General features: G+C 42.0%; 1 protein-coding gene across 1 annotated transcript in view; it reads left to right on the top strand.

Annotated features, from left to right (window-relative positions):
- The window catches only part of LOC126471471 (zinc finger FYVE domain-containing protein 9), a 429,993-nt gene that overhangs the window by 260,567 nt on the left and 148,887 nt on the right, over positions 1-20,539 (top strand). The window contains exons 9-10 of the mRNA XM_050099668.1: positions 1,317-1,325; positions 18,531-18,677. Coding sequence (XP_049955625.1) covers positions 1,317-1,325; positions 18,531-18,677 — 156 coding nt within the window. The remainder of the gene's footprint in view (positions 1-1,316; positions 1,326-18,530; positions 18,678-20,539) is intronic.

Here is a 20,539-nt window from a genome sequence, read left to right as displayed (position 1 = left end):
TATGACTCCAGAAATCATTGATAAAATCCACAATATGGTGATGGATGACAGAAGAGTATAGGTGTGTGAGATTGCTAGTGCTGTGGGCATCTTGAATGAATGGGTACATAATATTTGTTGTGTTGGCAGAAGAACCAACACAGTGTTACAAGAGGAGGCCGAAATGCACACGTTTTAGCTCACGCAGGCAGGCGTGAGGAGGGAAGAACTATACTGACATGAGGTCTGGAACATGACAAGGAATTAGAATTCAGAAAGCGGACATAATTAGTTTGATACTTAACTTTAATCCATTAATGATGAACGTCGCTCTTGAAGGTACATGATTCACAATATTATCTGTTCAGAAGACATATAGTAACTGAATATGGCGCCTTGCTAGGTCATAGCAAATGATGTAGCTGAAGGCTATGCTAAACTGTCGTCTCTGCAAATGAGAGCGTATGTAGACAGTGAACCATCGCTAGCAAAGTTGACTATAGTGGCGACATGCGGGTCCGACGTATACTAACGGACCGCGGCCGATTTAAAGGCTACCACCTAGCAAGTGTGGTGTCTGGCGGTGACACCACAATATTTTGCATAAAAATTTGGACATGAGAAAGCTATCCACAAGATGGGTTCCGCGATTGCTCGCGCTTGACCAAAAACGGAATGATGTGAAGTTTGGCAAGGATGGTTTGCAGCTGTTCAGGAAGAATCCGCAGGACTTTAAGCGTCGTTTTGTCTTTGTGGATGAAACATGGATACATTACTATACTCCTGAGACCAAACAACAATCTAAACAATGGGTTACCAAGGGAGAATATGCACCAAAAAAGACGAAGACCAGTCCTTCGGCCAGAAAGGTTTTGGCGATTGTCTTTTGGGATTCACAAGAGATAATCTTCATCGACTATCTGGAAAAGGGTAAAACTATTACAGGTGCATATTATTCATCATTATTGGACTGTTTGAAGACCTAGCTGCAAGAAAAACGCCAGCGATCGGACCGAAAAAGTCCTTTCCATCATAACAATGCACCAGCACACACCTCAGCAGTTGTGGTCGCAAAATTAATGGAAATAGGATTCCAACTCATTTCACATCCTCCCATATTCTCCAGACTTGGCTCCCTCAGACTACTCTTTGTTCCCCAATTTTAAGAAATAGCTGGCGGGACAAAGATTTTATTCAAATGAGGAGGTGATTGCAGCAACTAATAACTATTTTGCAGACTTGGTCAATTCCTATTATTCAGAAGGTATCAACAAATTAGAACAGTGTTGGACAAAGTGTATAAGTCTAAAAGGAGACTATGTCGAAATATAAAGAAGGTTTACCCCAAACACATAAGTAGTTTTTATTTTTGCATGGACTTTTCAAACACACCTCGTATGGCTTAATGCTTAGGGCACTTGAATTTAAAAAATACAAAGTTATTTCCTCATTTAGTAGATGGAATGGACAATGCCAAGTTATTGAAAAGTGGAAATAAATGTCTGAGCTGTGATTGAGATCAAATAAATTTGGTTACTGCACACACAGTGATTTTCATGCTCCTACGACATTTGCGTCTTTTGATCAAAAGAAATAGTGAGTTATAGTGATTGTTTTACGAACTGTTAGGCAGATTATAATCTTGAACTGAAATCAAAAGTTTCATTACTTTGAAATACTTTTGAGATGGTTACTGTTCATGTAAATAAATTTAAATAAGTGTACTGCGACATACATGGCGCCAGCGGCAAGGATGGTGCCACACAGTGCCATGGTGGTAGCAGAAAAGATTGTTTGAAAACAGCTTGGGCTGTTCATGTTATTGTCGGCCTGTTTGTAGGAAGGTAGGAGGGTTGGAACTTAAATAGTGGCAACTATTTATTCACAACCAATAGAAAAGAGATACATGTTTGCACCTGTTGCTGTCCTTCAAAGTAGTCACCAGCTTTGTGTAGAACCCATTGCCAGCGATGTGGAAGGCGTAGTATACCATTAGCAGAGCCTATTCTATTGATGGTGCAAGTGGAGTGGTCTAAAGTTATGGTGATTCTCGTGTACGACTGTGATGGTGTTATCCTAACGCATTACGTTCCTCCATGGCAGACCGTCAATTCACAGTATTACTGTCTGTTTTTGGAGCATCACCTGCAACCAGCTTTGTGAAAGAAGCGGCGACACTTTCTGCACAACCCACCCATCATTTTGCACGACAATGCATGGGCGCATTCAGCCCTAGGTATGGCTGCTCTGTTTGATTGATGGGACTGGGAAGTCCCGTACCATCCACCATACTCCCTGGACTGAAGTCCTTGTGACTTTTTACTTGATTCCGAAGATGAAGGAACCACTTCGTGGCATTCGCTTCAGAACTGTTCTCCAGAGATTCGACAGGCAGTAGACCGCTCCATTTGCACCATCAACAGAACAGGCTCTGCTATCGGTATGCTAAGTCTTCCACATCACTGATAACGGGCTCTACACAAGGCCGGTGACTACTTTGACAGACAATAACAGGTGCAAACATGTAACTCTTTTGTATCAGTTGTGAATAAATAGTTGCCACAATCTAAGTTCCAACCCTCGTATATGATCTCCTGTGGTAATGTTGGCTGTGGGTTGCAGTTGCAGCAAGCTGCTGTCTGTACCTGTACTATTGGTTGTATCACAGGTAACCAACCTAACAGAATAACACTATTGACTACACAGTATTGACCTCAATTGTAAAAACATATCTACGTAAAAAAATTCTCTGACGATGTTAATGAAAAAACAGCTTCTTCAACAAGATGTAGACTAGTTTCCTTCTCGAGCTTTGTCAAATATGAGTTAGTGTCCTGTTTCTCGTTACCTCAACATCAGTGCCACTGTAGAGGCTGGGGGTAGGTGGCCTTTACAGTGGATGATGGAACTGGGTTGTCAAGAGGTCAGGAAGCCGATAGTTCACCCTGAGTGGGGTGGGGCAGTAGTGGAGTGGTGAGTGGATGCCTGGTTGTCATCTGACATTTTGTCAAGAAAAAAGCATTGTTAAAACATTGATTTATTGCTCAGAAAACTACAACAGTCGTGACGATACTCAAAAAGTCATCACCACAAAGCATAAGCTGTACACCGTTGGCAAGAAGGTGCTGCTACCAGCAAGTAGCTTGTCATTTCTGGCTGCTAGCGGTGTCGCTCAGCTAGTGAAGTGATGACAGTGGCAACTCAGCAAGGACACTGATTTCAGCAGCAGACAGTGGTTCACAATAGCAGCCACACAGGCTAGAGGCAGCCATGAGATTTGGGCATGGTAAGTTGGGCACACAGTATCACTCCGTGTGGAGGAGATGCCTCTCAGCAATAGTGCCTGCCCATGGTTTGCCTATGGTGACTGACCTGTTTTTAGCCTCAGGCTCGAGCTGTAGACGAACAGCATTGGAGGCCAGCAGGGGTTGAAGTAGGCCAGCAGGTGGCCACCAGTTCGAGAGTACTATGTCAGCAGCAGCAATGTCACAAACAGCGGGGCCACACGTAAAACTGACAGAGTCTAGCAGTGCCATCTAGTTGATCCATCCAGACTTGTAAACCAGACCCCCCCCCCCCCCCTCTCATTTCCCCATTCCCTCCAGCTCAGAACTGGTTGGTGTCAGACTCTTACTGTCATTTAATAAGCATCAACCAGTCCTCATTTTGACGAGGCGTCGATACGATTCGTGTAAGTCACAACAGAGCAACAATTCAGACACAGACAAATCAGGTCATTGACACCACAGCTGCTCTGCCTTTCTACTGCATCAGTGGTATTACACCTCTGGTCCATCTGCTTGGCCGGGCTGTGTGGTAACTGCTTGATGCTTTGATGACAGTACTTGTATCACCAGGTTGTTCCTGACCTGCTTCCATGAGGCTCTCGCATTACCTGTGGTAGTGCCAATTTTTTATTCAGCCATGCCAAGTAAATTAGCTGCAGTGCAACACTATGTTAAACTTGACACTTCTCTGTGTACAAGGCCTTCGTATGACCCTGTTCTTGAAATATGGATTCACTGTTATGGTTCTATTAGGTCATTGCACTTAAAAAATTGTACATATGGTGCATAATGAGTAAATTTACATGTGCATTTACCATCTACTCTATTACTGGTCTCTGTACTCCCTGAGCACCTGCAAGTTTTATCATTGCGAACACTCAATGTGAATCATCTGTAAGGAATAAAGTTTCCTGGTCTTCATATGAAGTATTGTCTTTTGGGAATTATTATAGCAAATATTGAAAATTTTTGCCAAAATTTGAGTAGATTGTTAGCTTGGCAGATAAGATGGTTCAAAAGTGTTTAAAAATTTGAGAGAGAAGGCATATCAACTGTTGTAACTCAGTATTATATACTGTTTTAGATAAGAACCATGATATTAATGTAGTACACAGGGTGTACCAGCAATAACTTTACAAACTTTTGAAGTGTGTTTCTCACATTAAAACAACAGTGAAATCTTCATGTAAAAATATCTCTGAAAATTCTTTGTTTTCGAGTTATTAATAAGTTAATATTCAACACACTTTGAGTAAATCCTACAACTTAGCTGGTAGCCAATAATGAACATTAATTTAGTTAGATAAACAAGTGACATTAGTGATACAAATGATCTGATGATGCACTCATTGTATAATGTGTGACAATGTGTTGCTTTTGAAATGTTTGAAACTGATATTTGTTTAAATTTGAAGTTATTTCTCTTGAACACTTTACATGACTGTATAGTATTAGTAGGTTACCGAGCAAGCAATAAGTTTTACATTTAACCATGTCAGGACATTAATTGTGTGAGAAGAAAGATATGACTTCTGCACAGCAGTGCAGATGGTACAGGACTGTGTGTATAGGAATGTATTTACTAACAGGCAAGCCATCAAACTATTTCTTCTTATCATCATTGGGTTCCTGAGTGAGGATCAGTAGCTCCACATGCATTGAATACAGATAGACAAAGATTCAGCCAGATCCCCGACTGGGAAGAACACATTATGCAAGATATTGAAGTAGTTCCGAGTGGTTGAAGTGTGTGATACATCTCAGTGCACTGCATGGAGGATATTTCAAGGGCAGTTCATTATCACTACCATCAATGTGGTATTTTGCCAGCCAGTCACCACCCACAGGAGAGAGAACTTCGATAGTTAGTTTATTACATAAACTGATATTCGGTTGTTTAACCTCCAGTCTTGTGTATGGCTGAGAGAACATTTGGAAGATATGGAATAGCAAACTTTCACATCCAGCATTTGTGAGCAGAAGAAAGTCATCATGGTACAGTTTAGGCAAGACACCAGCAAGAATTTAATATGTTGAGTGGAAATATACCTTAGTGTCTGGTAGGTCCCTATGTTCTCTCATAATGTTTTGCTTGTGCTCTCTATTCACTACAAAGACTTTATTTGGAACACACTACCAGACATGCTACAGACTGGACTCCTTTGAAGCAGCTTATGGGTTATGCAGGATGAAACTGAAGCACATATCAATCATACATTTTCTGCAACAGACATTTATAATGTACACACACTTCATCATTGAGTCAAGGAAGTCTGCAAAACCACTCGACATTTTTTGACAATGATAAAAAAAGTAGTGGGTGCATGAGCTGGTAAGTACATGTTTAGAAGCAAGAGGAGGACATTTTAAACATTTGTAATAAGTTCCTAACTTGACAGCTTTGTAAACAATTATTTCATTAATAATCCAAAAAAAGTGTTAATAGCCATATGGTTATATGGACATTTTTCCTGGTTTTGTTGTCAGGAATCTGGTCCCAAATAGTTCTGATACTCGATGCATATTGGTAGGATGAGGCAGGATGAGTCCATTGGTTGTTCAATAGTTTTCCTTCCCGTGTCTTTAGAATTCAACTCCTAGAGGAAGTTAGAGTATTTAGTGCAGAGTAGGGTAGAGTTCCTCATCCGCTCCGCCATCCCTAACACCATCAAAGTACTTCACCAAGTATACACAACCAATATAAATTTCCCAATACACATAGGGCTCCTTTATCCTGCTCCATTCTCCTTTAATAATAGGAAAGGACAACTCATTCTGCTGAATTGAAGGACATTAGACACTGAAGGAGTCAGATTCAAACACCATTCGTCCAAATGTTAGTTAGCACTGTTTCTTAAATGCCCTTCAGGATATTGTTGGAATGGTTCCTTCTGGTAGCTCATGACCTATTTGATTCCCCAATCTTGGCCAACTGAACAAATATATGGTCTCTCTTGACAGGATGGTAAACTTAGGCTTTCTTCCAGAGAAACAAGTAAACAGATATTGGAGAGTATCAAGGAACACAAAATTAAAGAATATGCAGTTCTCACTTAGGATATCAATTTTCTGTTGAGCCTGGTCATTGTATATCAGTGGGAGGGGAAATGGCCAGAAATGAAGGTCAAGCTGTCTAGCCGAAGTTTACCACTCCTAACGCTGGGCTGGGGCAGAGTAGTTTTGGACTGCCTGGATTCATGTTGTCTTCAGACATATTTCATTTTATTCCCACAGGAGACCTTCCTGACAGTGGCATACACACTTTAGTGTGCTGCCACACTTCAAAGGAATGTGTCATAATCTCATTAGAGCAACTATAAACATGATGGAATTATGGCCTACCCTTTGTTAACTAATGAGAAGATTATTGTACTATGCTTATTAAAATGTGGTGTATTACCTAGATATAAGAACTGCAGTGATGATTATAGTAATGTATTTAGTTGTTCTCTTCTTTAATATTGTGTATATTTCAAAAAGGAATTGTTTTCTTGAATTTTTAATGCACGTACGCATGAACTGTGTGTGTGTGTGTGTGTGTGTGTGTGTGTGTGTGTGTGTGTGTGTGTGTGTTATGGGCCTTTAGCAATATGTTAACTGTCATACATGTTTTTAACCACATAGTTTTGAATGGACTATAAAGAATACACTGTCAGACATCTCAACAGAAGCCATCATCATTGTCCTTTAGAAACAATTCATGTAATATCTGTTACCTGACCTGCTAGTTACATCGGTGATTGTTATATCGGTGATTGTTATAACCATAGGCACATCACTCAATGTTACTGAAAACTCACACTTGGTAGTAATATTATGAATCAGTTATTTAATGGCATCAAAGTTTTTGTGCATTACTGCTATTGATGGACGTTCAGAGCACAGATTAGATTCAAAAAATATTCTTTTCCAGTAGAACCTCTGAAACCAGTTTCTGTTTCTCTTGAAGGGAAATACAGTTGCAAAAAGCAGGTCAGTGAACAGTGCCAGTCTTCTGTGCTAAATCTTTTTTGTGATAATCCAAAAAAGTACCAAAAGAGGCATATTTCAGAATGTGGGTTATTCAGGCACATGAAATGTAGGAAAGGGAAGGAATGGGTGAGAAATTGTAATGGCTACCTGCACAGTGCATGGTGGTAATGCAATGACAAAAGTTGAAAATTTATACTGGACTGGGACTCAAATCCAGATTTACTGCTTCTCATGAGTGGTTGCCTTAACAACTTTGGCCATTCAAATACGGCCCCTACCAACTCAAATTTCCAACTTACTGCACACTGCAAGGCAACGCCTCTCATCCAATAAACTCACTACTCGCAAAACCTGATACCCGTAGGAGTTGGGATGACATTTCTGCACTAGCACAGAAACAAAATCCAAGAGCCATTACCCTCTCTTTCAGAAATGTGTATATCTGAGTGGTATCTATTCTGTCAGACATATCTGTCTGCTGGAGTGGCTGAGGCAGCTGCTCATGAGAAGCAGTAAATCCAGGCTTGAGTCCCAATTTTTATCAAAAGAGTAATAGAAGAAGAAGGATTCTGTGTGAATTTTCTCTTCCGGAAATATTTGGCACCAGGAAAGTTCTCTGAAGTCAGTATACTGTCTTACTATGATACTTTGCTATGCTTCAATGTGCATATTGATACCTTTGGGATTCTCACATGAAGTTACAGTTTGGTTTTTGAATTGATTACTAAAGTTACTTTCTGATTGTTTGCTCATTTGTGACCCTATTCCTAATTTGTGTATTTGATGATATAATCAACTTGTGGAGTGATGTTTTGGAGTCTTGATTATGAACAAAACTAAAAAATGTCTATCATTTATAAACTTGCATCTAAATGACATCACTAAATATGTTGCATATTATCATGAATAAATGATTATAAAAATTGTAATGATCAGTGTAAATTTACTGAGAGACAGGAGTTAATAATACTTAAACAAATGATGGAGTAATGCTCATTCAATCTGCCCTGATTCCGTAGTTGCCCCTCGGAGGCATTTGGCATTTACACGCAGCAGATGAAATAGTATAAAATAAACAATACATTTGTCATATAATGCATTGTCAAGGGAAGGAAGTATCAGTTTGCTGGTTGGTGTGTCACACAAGAATCCAAGGCAATGACCAGGCTAATGTGGCAGCAATGGTCACTTGCTACAGAAAACAGTGCACTTTCACATGCTGTAGCTTCAAAGATTTGGCTGCTGATGATTCTGCCGACCCCGCCACTCCAGTAGCTAGATGGACTCTGGGGCTATCCATTCTGTGAACGTGAAGTAATGTGTACAATCCACGAGAGCCTTTACCTCAAACACAAATAGGTACTAAATTCCTTGAAAAAGGCAAATTTTGTCATATACGAGAAAGGGATTGGCAAAGATCCATTGGTGTCAAAATTGTACCGAGCCCTGTGGTCCCTGTTTAATGTTGTATCCAAGCTACAAAGAGAATCTTGCTTACCTCTGACTTGAGGATCATAGAGCCTGAGCAGATTGGCTTCTGAAAGGCTCTGTGTGCAGAGTTTCTCAGAACGACGGCCACCTCAGATGCCAAGTCTGTCACAGAAACAGTGGTTGACATGGGCAGAGCCTTCGACAGCGTTTGGTGCTAAGTACTGTTTGACTGCGCAAGGGATTGAAATGTAGAAATTGCTGAGTTACTGCAGTGACAGATGATCTGTTCTGCCAACCCCTGGGTGGGTGCTAGAGAAGCAGACCATAAAAGGATGTCCACTGGGTCCAGTCTGTGGCCCAGTGTTGTAGGCATTGTTGCATTTGCCAAGAACTTCGCGGGTGGCACAAGACAGATCGAGTGTTGGGCTGAATTAGAATTGTCTTATATGCTGCACCAGTGGAGCAAAAGTGCCAGCATATTGGTTTTGAGGAGAAGATTCTTTTCTTAATGTGAGAATCAGTGGGTGAAGGTACAAAATAAAAAAAAAAAAAACTGCTGTAGTTTAAGTTGAAAGTGGCTTCAGAATGATTAAGAGTAGTATGCTACCCTCTGACACATAGCAGCCTCCTCCTGCAGGAGACACCCCAGGGGGCTCACAACTCTTGTGAGCATGTGCATGGCTACCATGGGGCTGCAGCCTTTGCAACATTACTTCCTTTCCTTACTGCAAGCGTATCTTCCAATATCCCTTCCACCCTCCACCTCTCCATCAGATGTTGTTGTTTTTTTTTTTTTTTTTTTTTTTTTTTTTTTTTTTTTTTTTTTTGCCGGCACTGCTTGGACCTGGTTTATAATTGAGCCTCGAGTTTCTACTTTTGGCAGATTGTGCAACTTTTCAGTAAATAAACACATGGTCCTCATTGTTGTGTTTGACCTACCACTAATTTTCAAAATTCTCCAGAAGTGCAGATCGTGCAGGGATGGCCACCCAATGCGGTGTATGCTCCACGTTCGTGCCTTTCTGTCTGTGCACTCTTCCCTTCAATCAGGTAATACACCAAGAACCCAGCACGGTAGCCGTCCCATTGTGGGAGGGGAAGGCTGTGTGGTGCCCATGGGGAGAGCCCCTGTTCGGAGTGGGTTGCACCGTGGTGGATGAGCTGCAAATGAAGCGGATGAAGTTATTTCCTGCTGGTGGCCACACAAACCCAGCAGTCTCTATGAAAGCACAGTCCTCTTTCAACATAAAGAGATGCAACCCTAAAATTTTCCCTTCCCTGGCTACGATGTGGGAAGAATATAGGGCTAAGCGGCAAGCGGAGCAATACTCCTCACAATACTTGGTTTGTACAAGGATTGACAATGATTCATTCTTGGCCACAAAGCCCTTATTCTTCGTGGGAACTTAGATGACAAGTTTTTGGAAGTGGCAGCCATCTCTAAAATGTAAAGTGGGTCAGTTTTTATCATAATGGCGTCCCCTGCCCAGTCACGGGCACTGTTCCATTGTAACAAGATGGGTGACATACCAGTGATTGTCACTCTACATAACAGTCTAAATTTGGTTGTGGGCATCAGTTTCCAAAGAGACCTGTTCTTACAAACTGATGATGAGCTACATGCCAACTTGGCGTGATGGGGTGTGCAGTTTGTCCATAATGTATGTAGGGGGCCAAAGGGCAATAAGGTCGCTACTGGTGCCTTCATCTTGTCCTTTGAGGGCAATTCATTGCCTGAAAAAGGTATACCAGTGGAATGTGAAACCATATGTTGTCTTGCTGCTTCCCCGACACCAACTTTGAGATCGATGGGTTCCCACCCACTGGTGACATTGGTCACCATCTCCCAGCTGGAGATGAATCACCTTTGTCTGGCTTCTTTCACCAGGAAGGGAACCTTCAGGACACTTTCTTACAAGGCTTCTGCTGGTCCACAACTGGACACCAGCCAGTGACTGATGGAGCCACAGGTGGCTGGTTGCAGGGCTTTGCGATCATTATCCTTACCTGAAACTGATTCAGTGAAGCCTTCACAATCATTGAAATCCTCTAAGGAGAGGAAAAACAAGAAAATTCTCTGAGAAGGAAGCCCCTATGCCACCAGATCCTGACTGTTCCACCCCTGTGGCTGAGACGGAGCTTCCGGCGACCCCTGAGGCCCCAGTTCGCACCACACAATGGTACCTGGAACCTATGTATATTGATGCCATAACACCTCAACCAGTGGCAGCAGGTTACTCTAAGGCATAACCTGCCCCCTTGGTCCCTTCACGGCCTCACAATACATCGACAACATTATTCTCCAGTGACTTTGAATGGTTTTTTCCATCACTTGGCTGAGTTACAATATCTGTTAAACACTTCCCCTGCCTTCTGCATTGCCCTTCAGAAGACTTGAGTTTCTAGCAATGCAGACGCCAGCCCTTCATGGGGATATTATAAGAATTGTGTGACCTATGACAGGGTATCGAGCGGAGTTTGCACATGTGTTCTAGACACTGTGTGTAGTGAACTTGTGCCTATCAGTACGCCTTTGGAGGATTTTACCATCTGCAGTGTTTACCTCACTCCCGATGATAAAGTGTCTCGCAATGTACTGTTTGTATTTGTTTCTCAACCCCCCCCCCCTCCCCCCCCTCTTTCCTTATCTTGGGTGATTTCAACACCCATGAGCCCTTGTGAGGTGAAACCATTTTGACTGGCCTGGTAAAGACCTCAAAAATTTACTGGCCCAACTGGATCTTGGCCACTTGAATGTTGGTACGCCCACACACTTTGGTGTAGTACACAGAACTTTCTCAGCCATTAACCTTTCCATCTGCAGCCTTTGGTCTACTCCCATCCATCCACTGGAGGATCCACAATAGCCTTTGTGGTAGTGACGACTTCCCGATCTTCCTGTGCCTCTCTCAGCATCACTCCCCTGGATGCCTGACCAGATGGGCTCTAAACATTGCCGACTAGGGTGCTTTCACCTGTCCTGCCGACCTTGGCTCCCCATCACGTGGAGATATCGATTAGGCAGTCCACAATACAACTACAGCCATTCTTTCAGCAGCTGATTTAGCGGTCCCCTGTTCCTTGGGTTCACCCTAATGGAAGACAGTACCTTGGTGGTCATCAGAAATTGCAGAGACCATTGGAGGTTGTAGGTGGGCTCTCCAACACCATAAGTGGCACCCATTGTGGGGCACCTCATTGCCTTTAAGTGGCTCTGTGCCCTGGTCTGCCATGTAATAAAAAGATGGAAGTGAGAATTGCTGGGAATGGTATGTTTTAACCATAGGACCACGTATCCCTCCTTCACAGGTTTGAGCTAATATCAGACGTCTCTACGAATACCAGACACCTGCAGGTGTACCTGATATTACCTCAAATGGCACTTTCTACACTGACCCAGACACCATCGCCAAACATTTTTCTCTGCACTATGCTCGAGCCTCAGTGCGAGAGAATTATCAATCTGTATTTCGTGTTCCAAAACAGCGGATGGAGTGAAATGTATAATCTCTTACTACATGCCATGTGGAGCCATATAATGTGCTATTCAGTTAGTGGGAATTTGTCAGTGTCCTAGCCCACTGCCCAGATACAGCCCCAGGGCTGGACTGTATCCACAACCAAGTGATCAAACACCTACCGGCGGATTGTCAGTGTCATATCCTTGCCATCTTTAACCCCATCAGGGCAAGGGCAAGTTCCCATCACAATCGTGATAAGGCATCATTGTTCCAGTTCTGAAACTGGGTAAGCACCATCTAGAGATGGACAGTTATCCCCGAATGAATATGTCCAGTGTTTTCTGTAAGTTGCTTGAACGTGGGGTGAGCCAGCGGATGTGTTGGCTCCTTGAGTCTCTGGATCTGACTCCGTCCCAGGATGGTTTTCAGAAGGCCATTCCATTACTGATAATCGGGTTTACCTGGAGTCTGCCATCTGAACAGCTTTTGCTCGATGTCAACACCTTATAGCCCATCTTCTTCGAACTGCAAAAGACTTATGATACCACACCCTTGCTACCTTAAAAAAGTCTGGTCTCTGGGGTCCACTTCCGGTTTTCATCCAGGACTTCCTGTTGCAGTGTATGTTTTGGGTTCAAGTTAGTGCTGCCCACAGTACCCCCATATCCAATAGAATGTACTTTTTAGTAGCCATCAATGGATCAGCAGCAGCTGTGGGGTCCTTAGTATCAACCTTCTTGTACAATGATGACTTTTGCCTGTACTATTGCTCCTCTAGTGTGGGTGTCGCTGAATGTCGATTATGAGGTGCCATATGAAAGGCACAGACATGGGCTGTCACCCATCGCTTTCGATTTTCAGCCACGAAAATCTCAAATCGTGCGCTTCTGTTGACATTGTACTATTCACTGACCTTGTACTATTCACCCACAAACAGAACTTCACCTCGACAACCAGCTACTCAATGTGATAGATACTTATCACTTGTTAGCACTGGTCTTTGATTCTCAATTGACTTGGATTCCCTATTTTTGCCTGCTTACCGTATTTACTCGAATCTAAGCCACACTCAAATCTAAGCCGCACCAGAAAAATGAGACTCAAAAATCAAGGAAAAAAAAAAAATTCCCGAATCTAAGCCGCACCTGGAATTTGAGACTCGAAATTCTAGGGGAGAGAAAAGTTTTAGGCCGTGTCTCCAAATCGAAACAAAGTTGGTCCATTGTAATATGAGACACAATTTAGGTCGAATGAATGCCGATACAGGTACAGTAGTTTGGTTCGAGTCGTAACCTTAGCAGTTAAGCTTTAGCAGGTAGCCATTGCTATGCGTCAAGCGCTCCGTCCGTATTTATACGAGTACCCTTCCTTTTTCACGTGCTTCGTCTGGTTTGAATTGATTGCTTATTTTTCTTTGATCTGATAAGCGCCGTTTTCTTTGTTATAGGTGTTTACGTCACTCTAAGCTGAAAATGCATTACTGTACTGTGTTGTGCATTGTTAGTCGCATTCAGATAGTGCGTGTTTACGGCCTGTCGCCGCTCGCGGCATGGCTTGCTTTTGGGTGCACTAACGCTGCTTACAATTAAAAAAAAAAAAAGAGAGGAATCGTCTCATTAGCGAAACAATGGCAAGAGATTGCTATTTGTTGTTACTTACACTGCTGCTTTCTTTGATAATGATCAACAAGAACCAAATAATCCATACAATGTACATTGTCTCTGGATGAATAAACTACTACTACTACTGCGCATGATAGATGATGTTCTGAATGAGAGTTAGCGAAAATTTTTCTCCGTTTGAAAATCTTTGCAGGCGCCTCTTTAGTACATTACATTCTGCACAGAAATTAGTCATCTTAGATTTAAAAATCTAGTCAATTGCTGTGCTTCATTTCTGACTGTATCACTATTAGGCATAAGAATAATACGAATATAAACGTGACATGATATATATATTCTTCCGCGTTTGCTGTTGTCTCACTCTAGTTTAGTAGTTTATTAGGCAGACAGGATTTAAATGTTATAGCAGCAAACATGAAACAATACATGGCTAAATGTTTATATTCGTATTATTCTTATGTTGAAGAGAATACTGCATGTGATTCACAATTCATAGAAGTTCCTATTAGCAACCATCTCTTCTCACAAGTAGGAAAAAATTCAGAACGTAGAGTTGGCCATATTGACAAACATCGCAAACAGTCTTGCCAATCGGATTTTCATAGTACATTGAAATGCTGCTACATTCGAAGGTGAACAATACGGAATTTGTATTTACTTTGTTGGATAATGTATGAATATGCAGTGGTCGAAACTCGGGGCGGAGGAAAAAAGCTCGTCTTCCACCTTTTTTTGTAATTTATTTACTGACCCAGAGGATTTGGTGCCAGTATTTATCTTTGTGCCTAAAAAGCATGCCTGTGTAGCGCTACACATATTCGACGGCAGAAGTAAGTTGTGGCGGCACGCACCAACGTTTTTCAGAACTTCCGCTTTCTTTGCACTCGATTCTAAGCCGCAGGCGGTTTTTTGGATTACAAAAACCAGAAAAAAGTGCGGCTTGGATTCGAGTAAATACGGTAAGCAAAATACACTTTGCTGCCTGAGTAACACCAGCTGGGGTGCAGATCGTACTACCTTCTGCAGCTTTACAAAGCACTGATACAATTATTATGGGAGTCTGGAATATAGTTCAGCATTGTCCTTAGCATTGTGGATACTGAATCCGATACACCACTGTGGGATTCGAATTGTGACAGGAACCTTTTGAACTAGCCCTGTGAAAAGCTTACTCGTGGCCATTGAGCATCAGGCGCCAAAAACAGCTTGTCAATTATGCTACCCACGTTGGCATCTCCCCTAAGCATCCAAACTACTGACTACTCCTTCCAAACATGGTAATCAATCTCCTGGAACGGCAGGGATTACGATCGCAATCCGCATCCAGTCTGCCTCTCTGAACTTCAGTTGTTTCCTCTTCCACCTGTCCTCTGGAGCCACTCCCATACACCTCCACGGTGCATCCCTCAGCCACAGTTTCATTTACGTATCACAAAGTCTCAATGACTCGTTTCATCCGAGGCCCTCTGCCGCCAATTTTTCCCCATCCTTGGTGCATCCCGGGATTCAGAAGTAGTCTATACTGGTGGGTGGATGGTTGCTGTTCATGGATGCTTTGCTTATACTCTCACAGGACATATTGAACCGTGCTCCTTGCCGGGTGGCTGTAGTGTTTTTACTGCGAGTTGATAGCCATCTCTCGTTCTGTTGAGCATATTTGTTCCTGCACTGGTCGGGTCCTTGCTCATCTGTAGCGAATCCTTGACCAGTTTACCAGCTCTCAACCAGTGCTACCCTTACCATCCCTTGGTCATTGCTATCCAGGATTCTCTGTATGCCCTTGAACAGTGTGGACGCTCAGTGATATTTGTCTGGACCCTGGGTGACATCAGGGTCCAGGGAATAAACTTGGTGATAGCCTGACCAAACTGGTTACCAGTAAACTGACTTTCAAGATCGGTATTCCGGAAGCAGACCTCAAATCAGTATTTTAAGTGCCTGGAATATGGAATGGCTCACTCTGACACTTGATCAAACTAACTGTGGGTGATAAGGGAGAATACTGATATGTAGAGATCCTCCATGCAGGCCTCTCGCAAAGACTCTACCATCCTTTGCCAGGTCTGCATTGGCCATACTTGGCTGACTCACGGTCATCTCCATAGTGAGGACCCACATCACTGTCCTTGTAGCTCCCGTTTGACGATGGTCCACATTTTGACGGACTGTCTCAACCTAGCTGCCCTGTGATGGACACTTAATCCACCTCACTCACTACCACTGGTTTTAGGAGACAATGCCTTAGTGGCTGACGTAGTTGTACGTTTTGTTTGTGAAGCAGCCTTTTACCATCCTCTTTAAAGGAGGACCACTTAACATCATTGGCACCTTGAGGGGTTGGCAAAACACTGTGTTGCCTCCTCTGCCCAGACCAGGCTGCAGCTGTCTGGGCTTGTCGGTCCACTCTGGTCCTCACCCTACCTGCTTTTTAACTCTTCTTCCTCCCTCTTGCTTGCTCTGTTAGACTTGTTCATATTTTGTCTCTCTGTGCTTCTCTTGCACTGTCCATGTTGCTAGTCTTTCCGAGGCAATCTGAGTGGAGTACCTATGGTAAGTGGCAGGTGCTGGGGGATGTATGTCCCTCACTGTACTGTTTTCAGGGGCTTATGGCTGCTCCCTAGATGGGGCACCTTGCCTGCCTTCCTTTCTATGTCTCCCTTTCTTCTTTTTGTTCTTATCTCAGCTTTGCTGACCTTGGTAGACCTTGAGGTTTTTTTCCCGTGGGTTTTGCATAGTAGGCTGCATTGGATCTACGGTCATATAGACGTGTCTGTTCGAGGAAAAAGGGACTGATGATCTGGCAGTTTGATCCCTTTAATCATCCAACCAACCAATTCTGCAGGAGAACCCACCAGTGTACAGTCGACATGGTGTACCAGTTTCAGTGCACCATATTTTAATTTTCTACATGTTATACACTGATAAGAGAGCAGCAATTTGTCTAGATAATATTCTGCCCTCTGTTATGTATAACAAAAGGACAGGTATGGAAAAAATTGCATGTTTTGTGTGTAGTTCATATTCTTGCCCAAATTAATGGGTATAGTATCAGTGTAATTCTTTCTTGGCTGTCATTTACTATATTACTTATTTTACCCATACCTGTAGCAAAGTAATATAAGCATGGACACTAAAGAATATTTTGATGTGCACCACAAATGTAAAAACTACCACTTTGATCACACAAATTGTACAGTATTAGTTCAACCCTTGTAAATTGTTACTACAGTAATTGCATTGTTTGTGTATAAAACTAAAGGACATTGTTAGTTAAAACTCTATAACCAATAGTTGGCTGCATTGCTGGTGGTGAAAACTACTGTTGTGGTTTCACAGCAGCAGTCTGTCTGCACCAGAGGAGGAGTGTAAACAGCTGTTCATCTGAGTGAAAGTGCAGGCATTAGAAGGTGATTTTTTTCAGTTTGGAAAAGTGAGTCTGCAACACACAGTATCTCACCGAAGGCGAAGATAGTGTCAGAAACACTTGAGAGACGATATACACTCTAAGACACAGGAAAAAAGAAAGACACACAACACCAAGTAATTATCTGAATGCGATGGAAATTGGTAGTTTCTACTGCTTGGCTTTGTGCTTGCCAAATCCTACCTTAGCCAGCAAGGTCTCAGAATCTCTCCCCAGTTGAGAACGTTTGGAGAATTATGGGTAGCATCCCTAGAACCAACTCATGATTTTGACAATTTATCGTACCAGTTGGACAAATTTGGCATGATATTCCTCAGAAGGACATCCAACAACTGCCAGTGGTGGACAAACACATTATTGACTTGGTCAATTTATGAAGTTCCTTCTGTTGAATAAAGCATCCAATTTTTCTGAAACTGTAATGGTTTGTGTGTCTGTGTAAGTGCATCACATCTCAACCGATTCCCATCCCATTCGAATAATTCCTTCAGGGTTCTCTCTCTCTCTCTCTCTCTCTCTCTCTTCTCTCTCTCTCTCTCTCTCTCTCTCTCTCTCTCTCCCTCCCCCCCTCTCTTTCTCTCTCCCGCCCTCTCTTTCTCTCTCCCCCCCTCTTTCTCCCCCCTCTCTTTCTCTCCCCCCCTCTCTTTCTCTCCCCCATCTCTTTCTCTTCCCCCCTCACTTTCTCCCCCCTCTCTCTTTCTCCCCCCTCTCTTTCTCCCCCCCTCTCTTTCTCCCCCCCTCTCTTTCTCCCCCCTCTCTCTTTCTCCCCCCTCTCTTCCCCCCCCTCTTTCTCCCCCCCCTCTTCCCCCCCCCCTCTCTCTCTCTCTCTCTCTCTCTCTCCCTCTCTCCCTCCCCCCCTCTCTCCCCTCTCTCTCTCTCTCTCCCTCTCTCTCTCTCTCTCTCTCTCTCTCTCTCTCTCTCTCTCCCTCCCTCCCTCCCTCTCTCTCTCTCTCTCTCTCTCTCTCTCTCTCTCCCTCCCTCCCTCTCTCTCTCTCTCTCTCTCTCTCTCTCTCTCTCTCTCTCTCTCACCTGTTGAGTAAGCTTTATTTCTTTAACTCATAGTAGGTTTCAGAAACAAAAGTGAATTTGTGATAAGATGATGATATTTCATTTATGATTGGTTCTTGACTCTGGAAAGGTTTTCTAGGTGTCTTCAAATTTCTGACTTTCTAAATCATAGATTTATTTTGAGGACTGTCAGTGGATTTTACATTATAGGGGATACAGCACAGTGTCAGTTTTACATTTCCAAATCACAAGTAATAGTGATAGTTTTTACTTTCATGAACATAATTTTCTTAAAAAAATGTTAAGCTGGAATATAATTGTTGTTTCATTTGTACTAGGTCTTCCTCACTGGCTACAATCATCAAAGGCGAACTGCGACTGGATGAAGAACTGGATACAGAAAAATTAATAATGCGTCTCAAGGATGAAGATGAGCCTCCTGTTACGTTTGCTCTCAACAGGAATCTATTTGTTCAGCTAAAAATTGTTAATTGTGAGTAATTGAATGTCTTCTGAAGTTACCTATAGAAACAATTGATAAATAGGTATGGTAACGTCAACAAAATAATATGCAGTTAGGAAGAGCTGTAAGAGATGTTTTGCCTACAAAAAATTTGCTCGTAAGAATTCAAGAAACAATGTAGTATTTCAAACATATACATGGTTATAAATGCAATTGCAATAGTAGCCTCACATAAAAATAGTTATTATGTTGAAATTGGAGACAACTTTAGTGTTCCACATTATCATACTGACTGTAAAAATCTTTTGAACTTAGTTGCTGTGTTCCTTCCTCCAGTGTATTACTTAGAGATTGCAGGGTAGTTAGTGCAATATCAATTTGTGTGATGTAAAGCTTCTGAAAATGTAAGGTTGCATTGTCTGACGTCATATATGAAAAAAGTATGGTGATATAGTTCTGCAAAGAGTTAAATTTTGTGTATAAATTCAGTATTTATATATAGAAGACATACAAATTGTCACACACTAACCCAATTAACTTGCTTCACAGATGATGCTATTGTATGATCTAGTTGAAACGGCAGTATAATATTTCAAATAATTAATTTTCATTCTTCAAGTTTTTGAGGAAAATTTGCACTAACATGCAATTAATCACCGCTACCTTCTTAGGGGCCTCAGCCAAACTAGAGTCCGGTCAGTGCTGTCAATCCTCTTTAACAATAAATGCTAAATGTGCTTCAACAACCACTATTAAGAATAACAGTGTAACCCTGCTTTTACTTTCACAAAATTGATATTTTCCCGCTGTTTACAATTGTTTTTTATAGGTCTCGTCAAATTTCCTATAGCCACAATGTTAATTTGCACCTGATTTTATATTTATAATTTTCCTGCGATTTACACATTACAAGAAATTGTTTGTGAAATTGTTTGTGGAGAAAAAATGACACTCGAATAATGTTGACCATCCGTAGTGTTTACAAATATTATGTGGCTAGTGTTTACAATATTACGTGGTGAAGTTTCTTGACACACAGCACTGACTCAGCAGATTTGAACTGGTAAACGTGTAAAAGTTGGAACAATTTGTGCCGTATCTCCTGCTGCTGCCAAGCTCTGCTTGCAAAATGCTGATGGGAGTAACTAGGTTTGTTGAATCATGACAACAATTTCCAAACTGTTTCTACTGTGCAAATGCCGTTTCATGATTTGTTGTGGTCATCGTGACACCTTTGTCAACCATGGTTAGTGTGTTTTGGCGTATGCCACTTGGAGCGCTAGTTGACACTATCATTCACTTTGCAATGCTCAAATGTTTTTAGTTTAAACACAGTGCCGGTTACGTATTTTGTTATGCTGAGCAAAACGTATTTTCGAGAATTTATTCTCGCTGTCAAGTGCAGCATTGTGTATGTATGTTTTTGTGATGTTACACAAACAAATAATGTGAGTGATAGTTTGCCGGTGTGTGTGTGTGTGTGTGTGTGTGTGTGTGTGTGGTTTCTACATAACTGATGAGGCACAGTACCTGATAACCTCAAAAAGACGACTACAGTGCAAGAGACGCAGAATAACACACATCCAGACACCATACAAAATACTTATTTACATGTTTGCACTTGGCAATGAGAAAAAGTTTTGAAACACGTCATGCTAAGCATGATAAAACACATAACTAGTGCAGTATTTCATTATTTAAATATTAAACAAGTCCATGGTAAGTCTTTTGATGCCTACTATGCACGTATGTCATACACAAAGTACAAGGGGGGCATCCTGTGCGTAACTTTTACAGCTTAAAATGTTATTTCCCACAGTTTACATTTTCCTGTGTTCCGCACCATTTTTTGGAAGCCCCTTGAAAAGTAAAAATGCGGGGTTTCACTGTGT

The sequence above is a fragment of the Schistocerca serialis genome, chromosome 3 (genome assembly GCF_023864345.2).
Source record: "Schistocerca serialis cubense isolate TAMUIC-IGC-003099 chromosome 3, iqSchSeri2.2, whole genome shotgun sequence".
Taxonomy (NCBI): Eukaryota; Metazoa; Arthropoda; class Insecta; order Orthoptera; family Acrididae; genus Schistocerca; species Schistocerca serialis.
The sequence above is the reverse complement of the archived record's forward strand: the minus strand, read 5'-3'. Positions and strand labels throughout refer to the sequence as shown.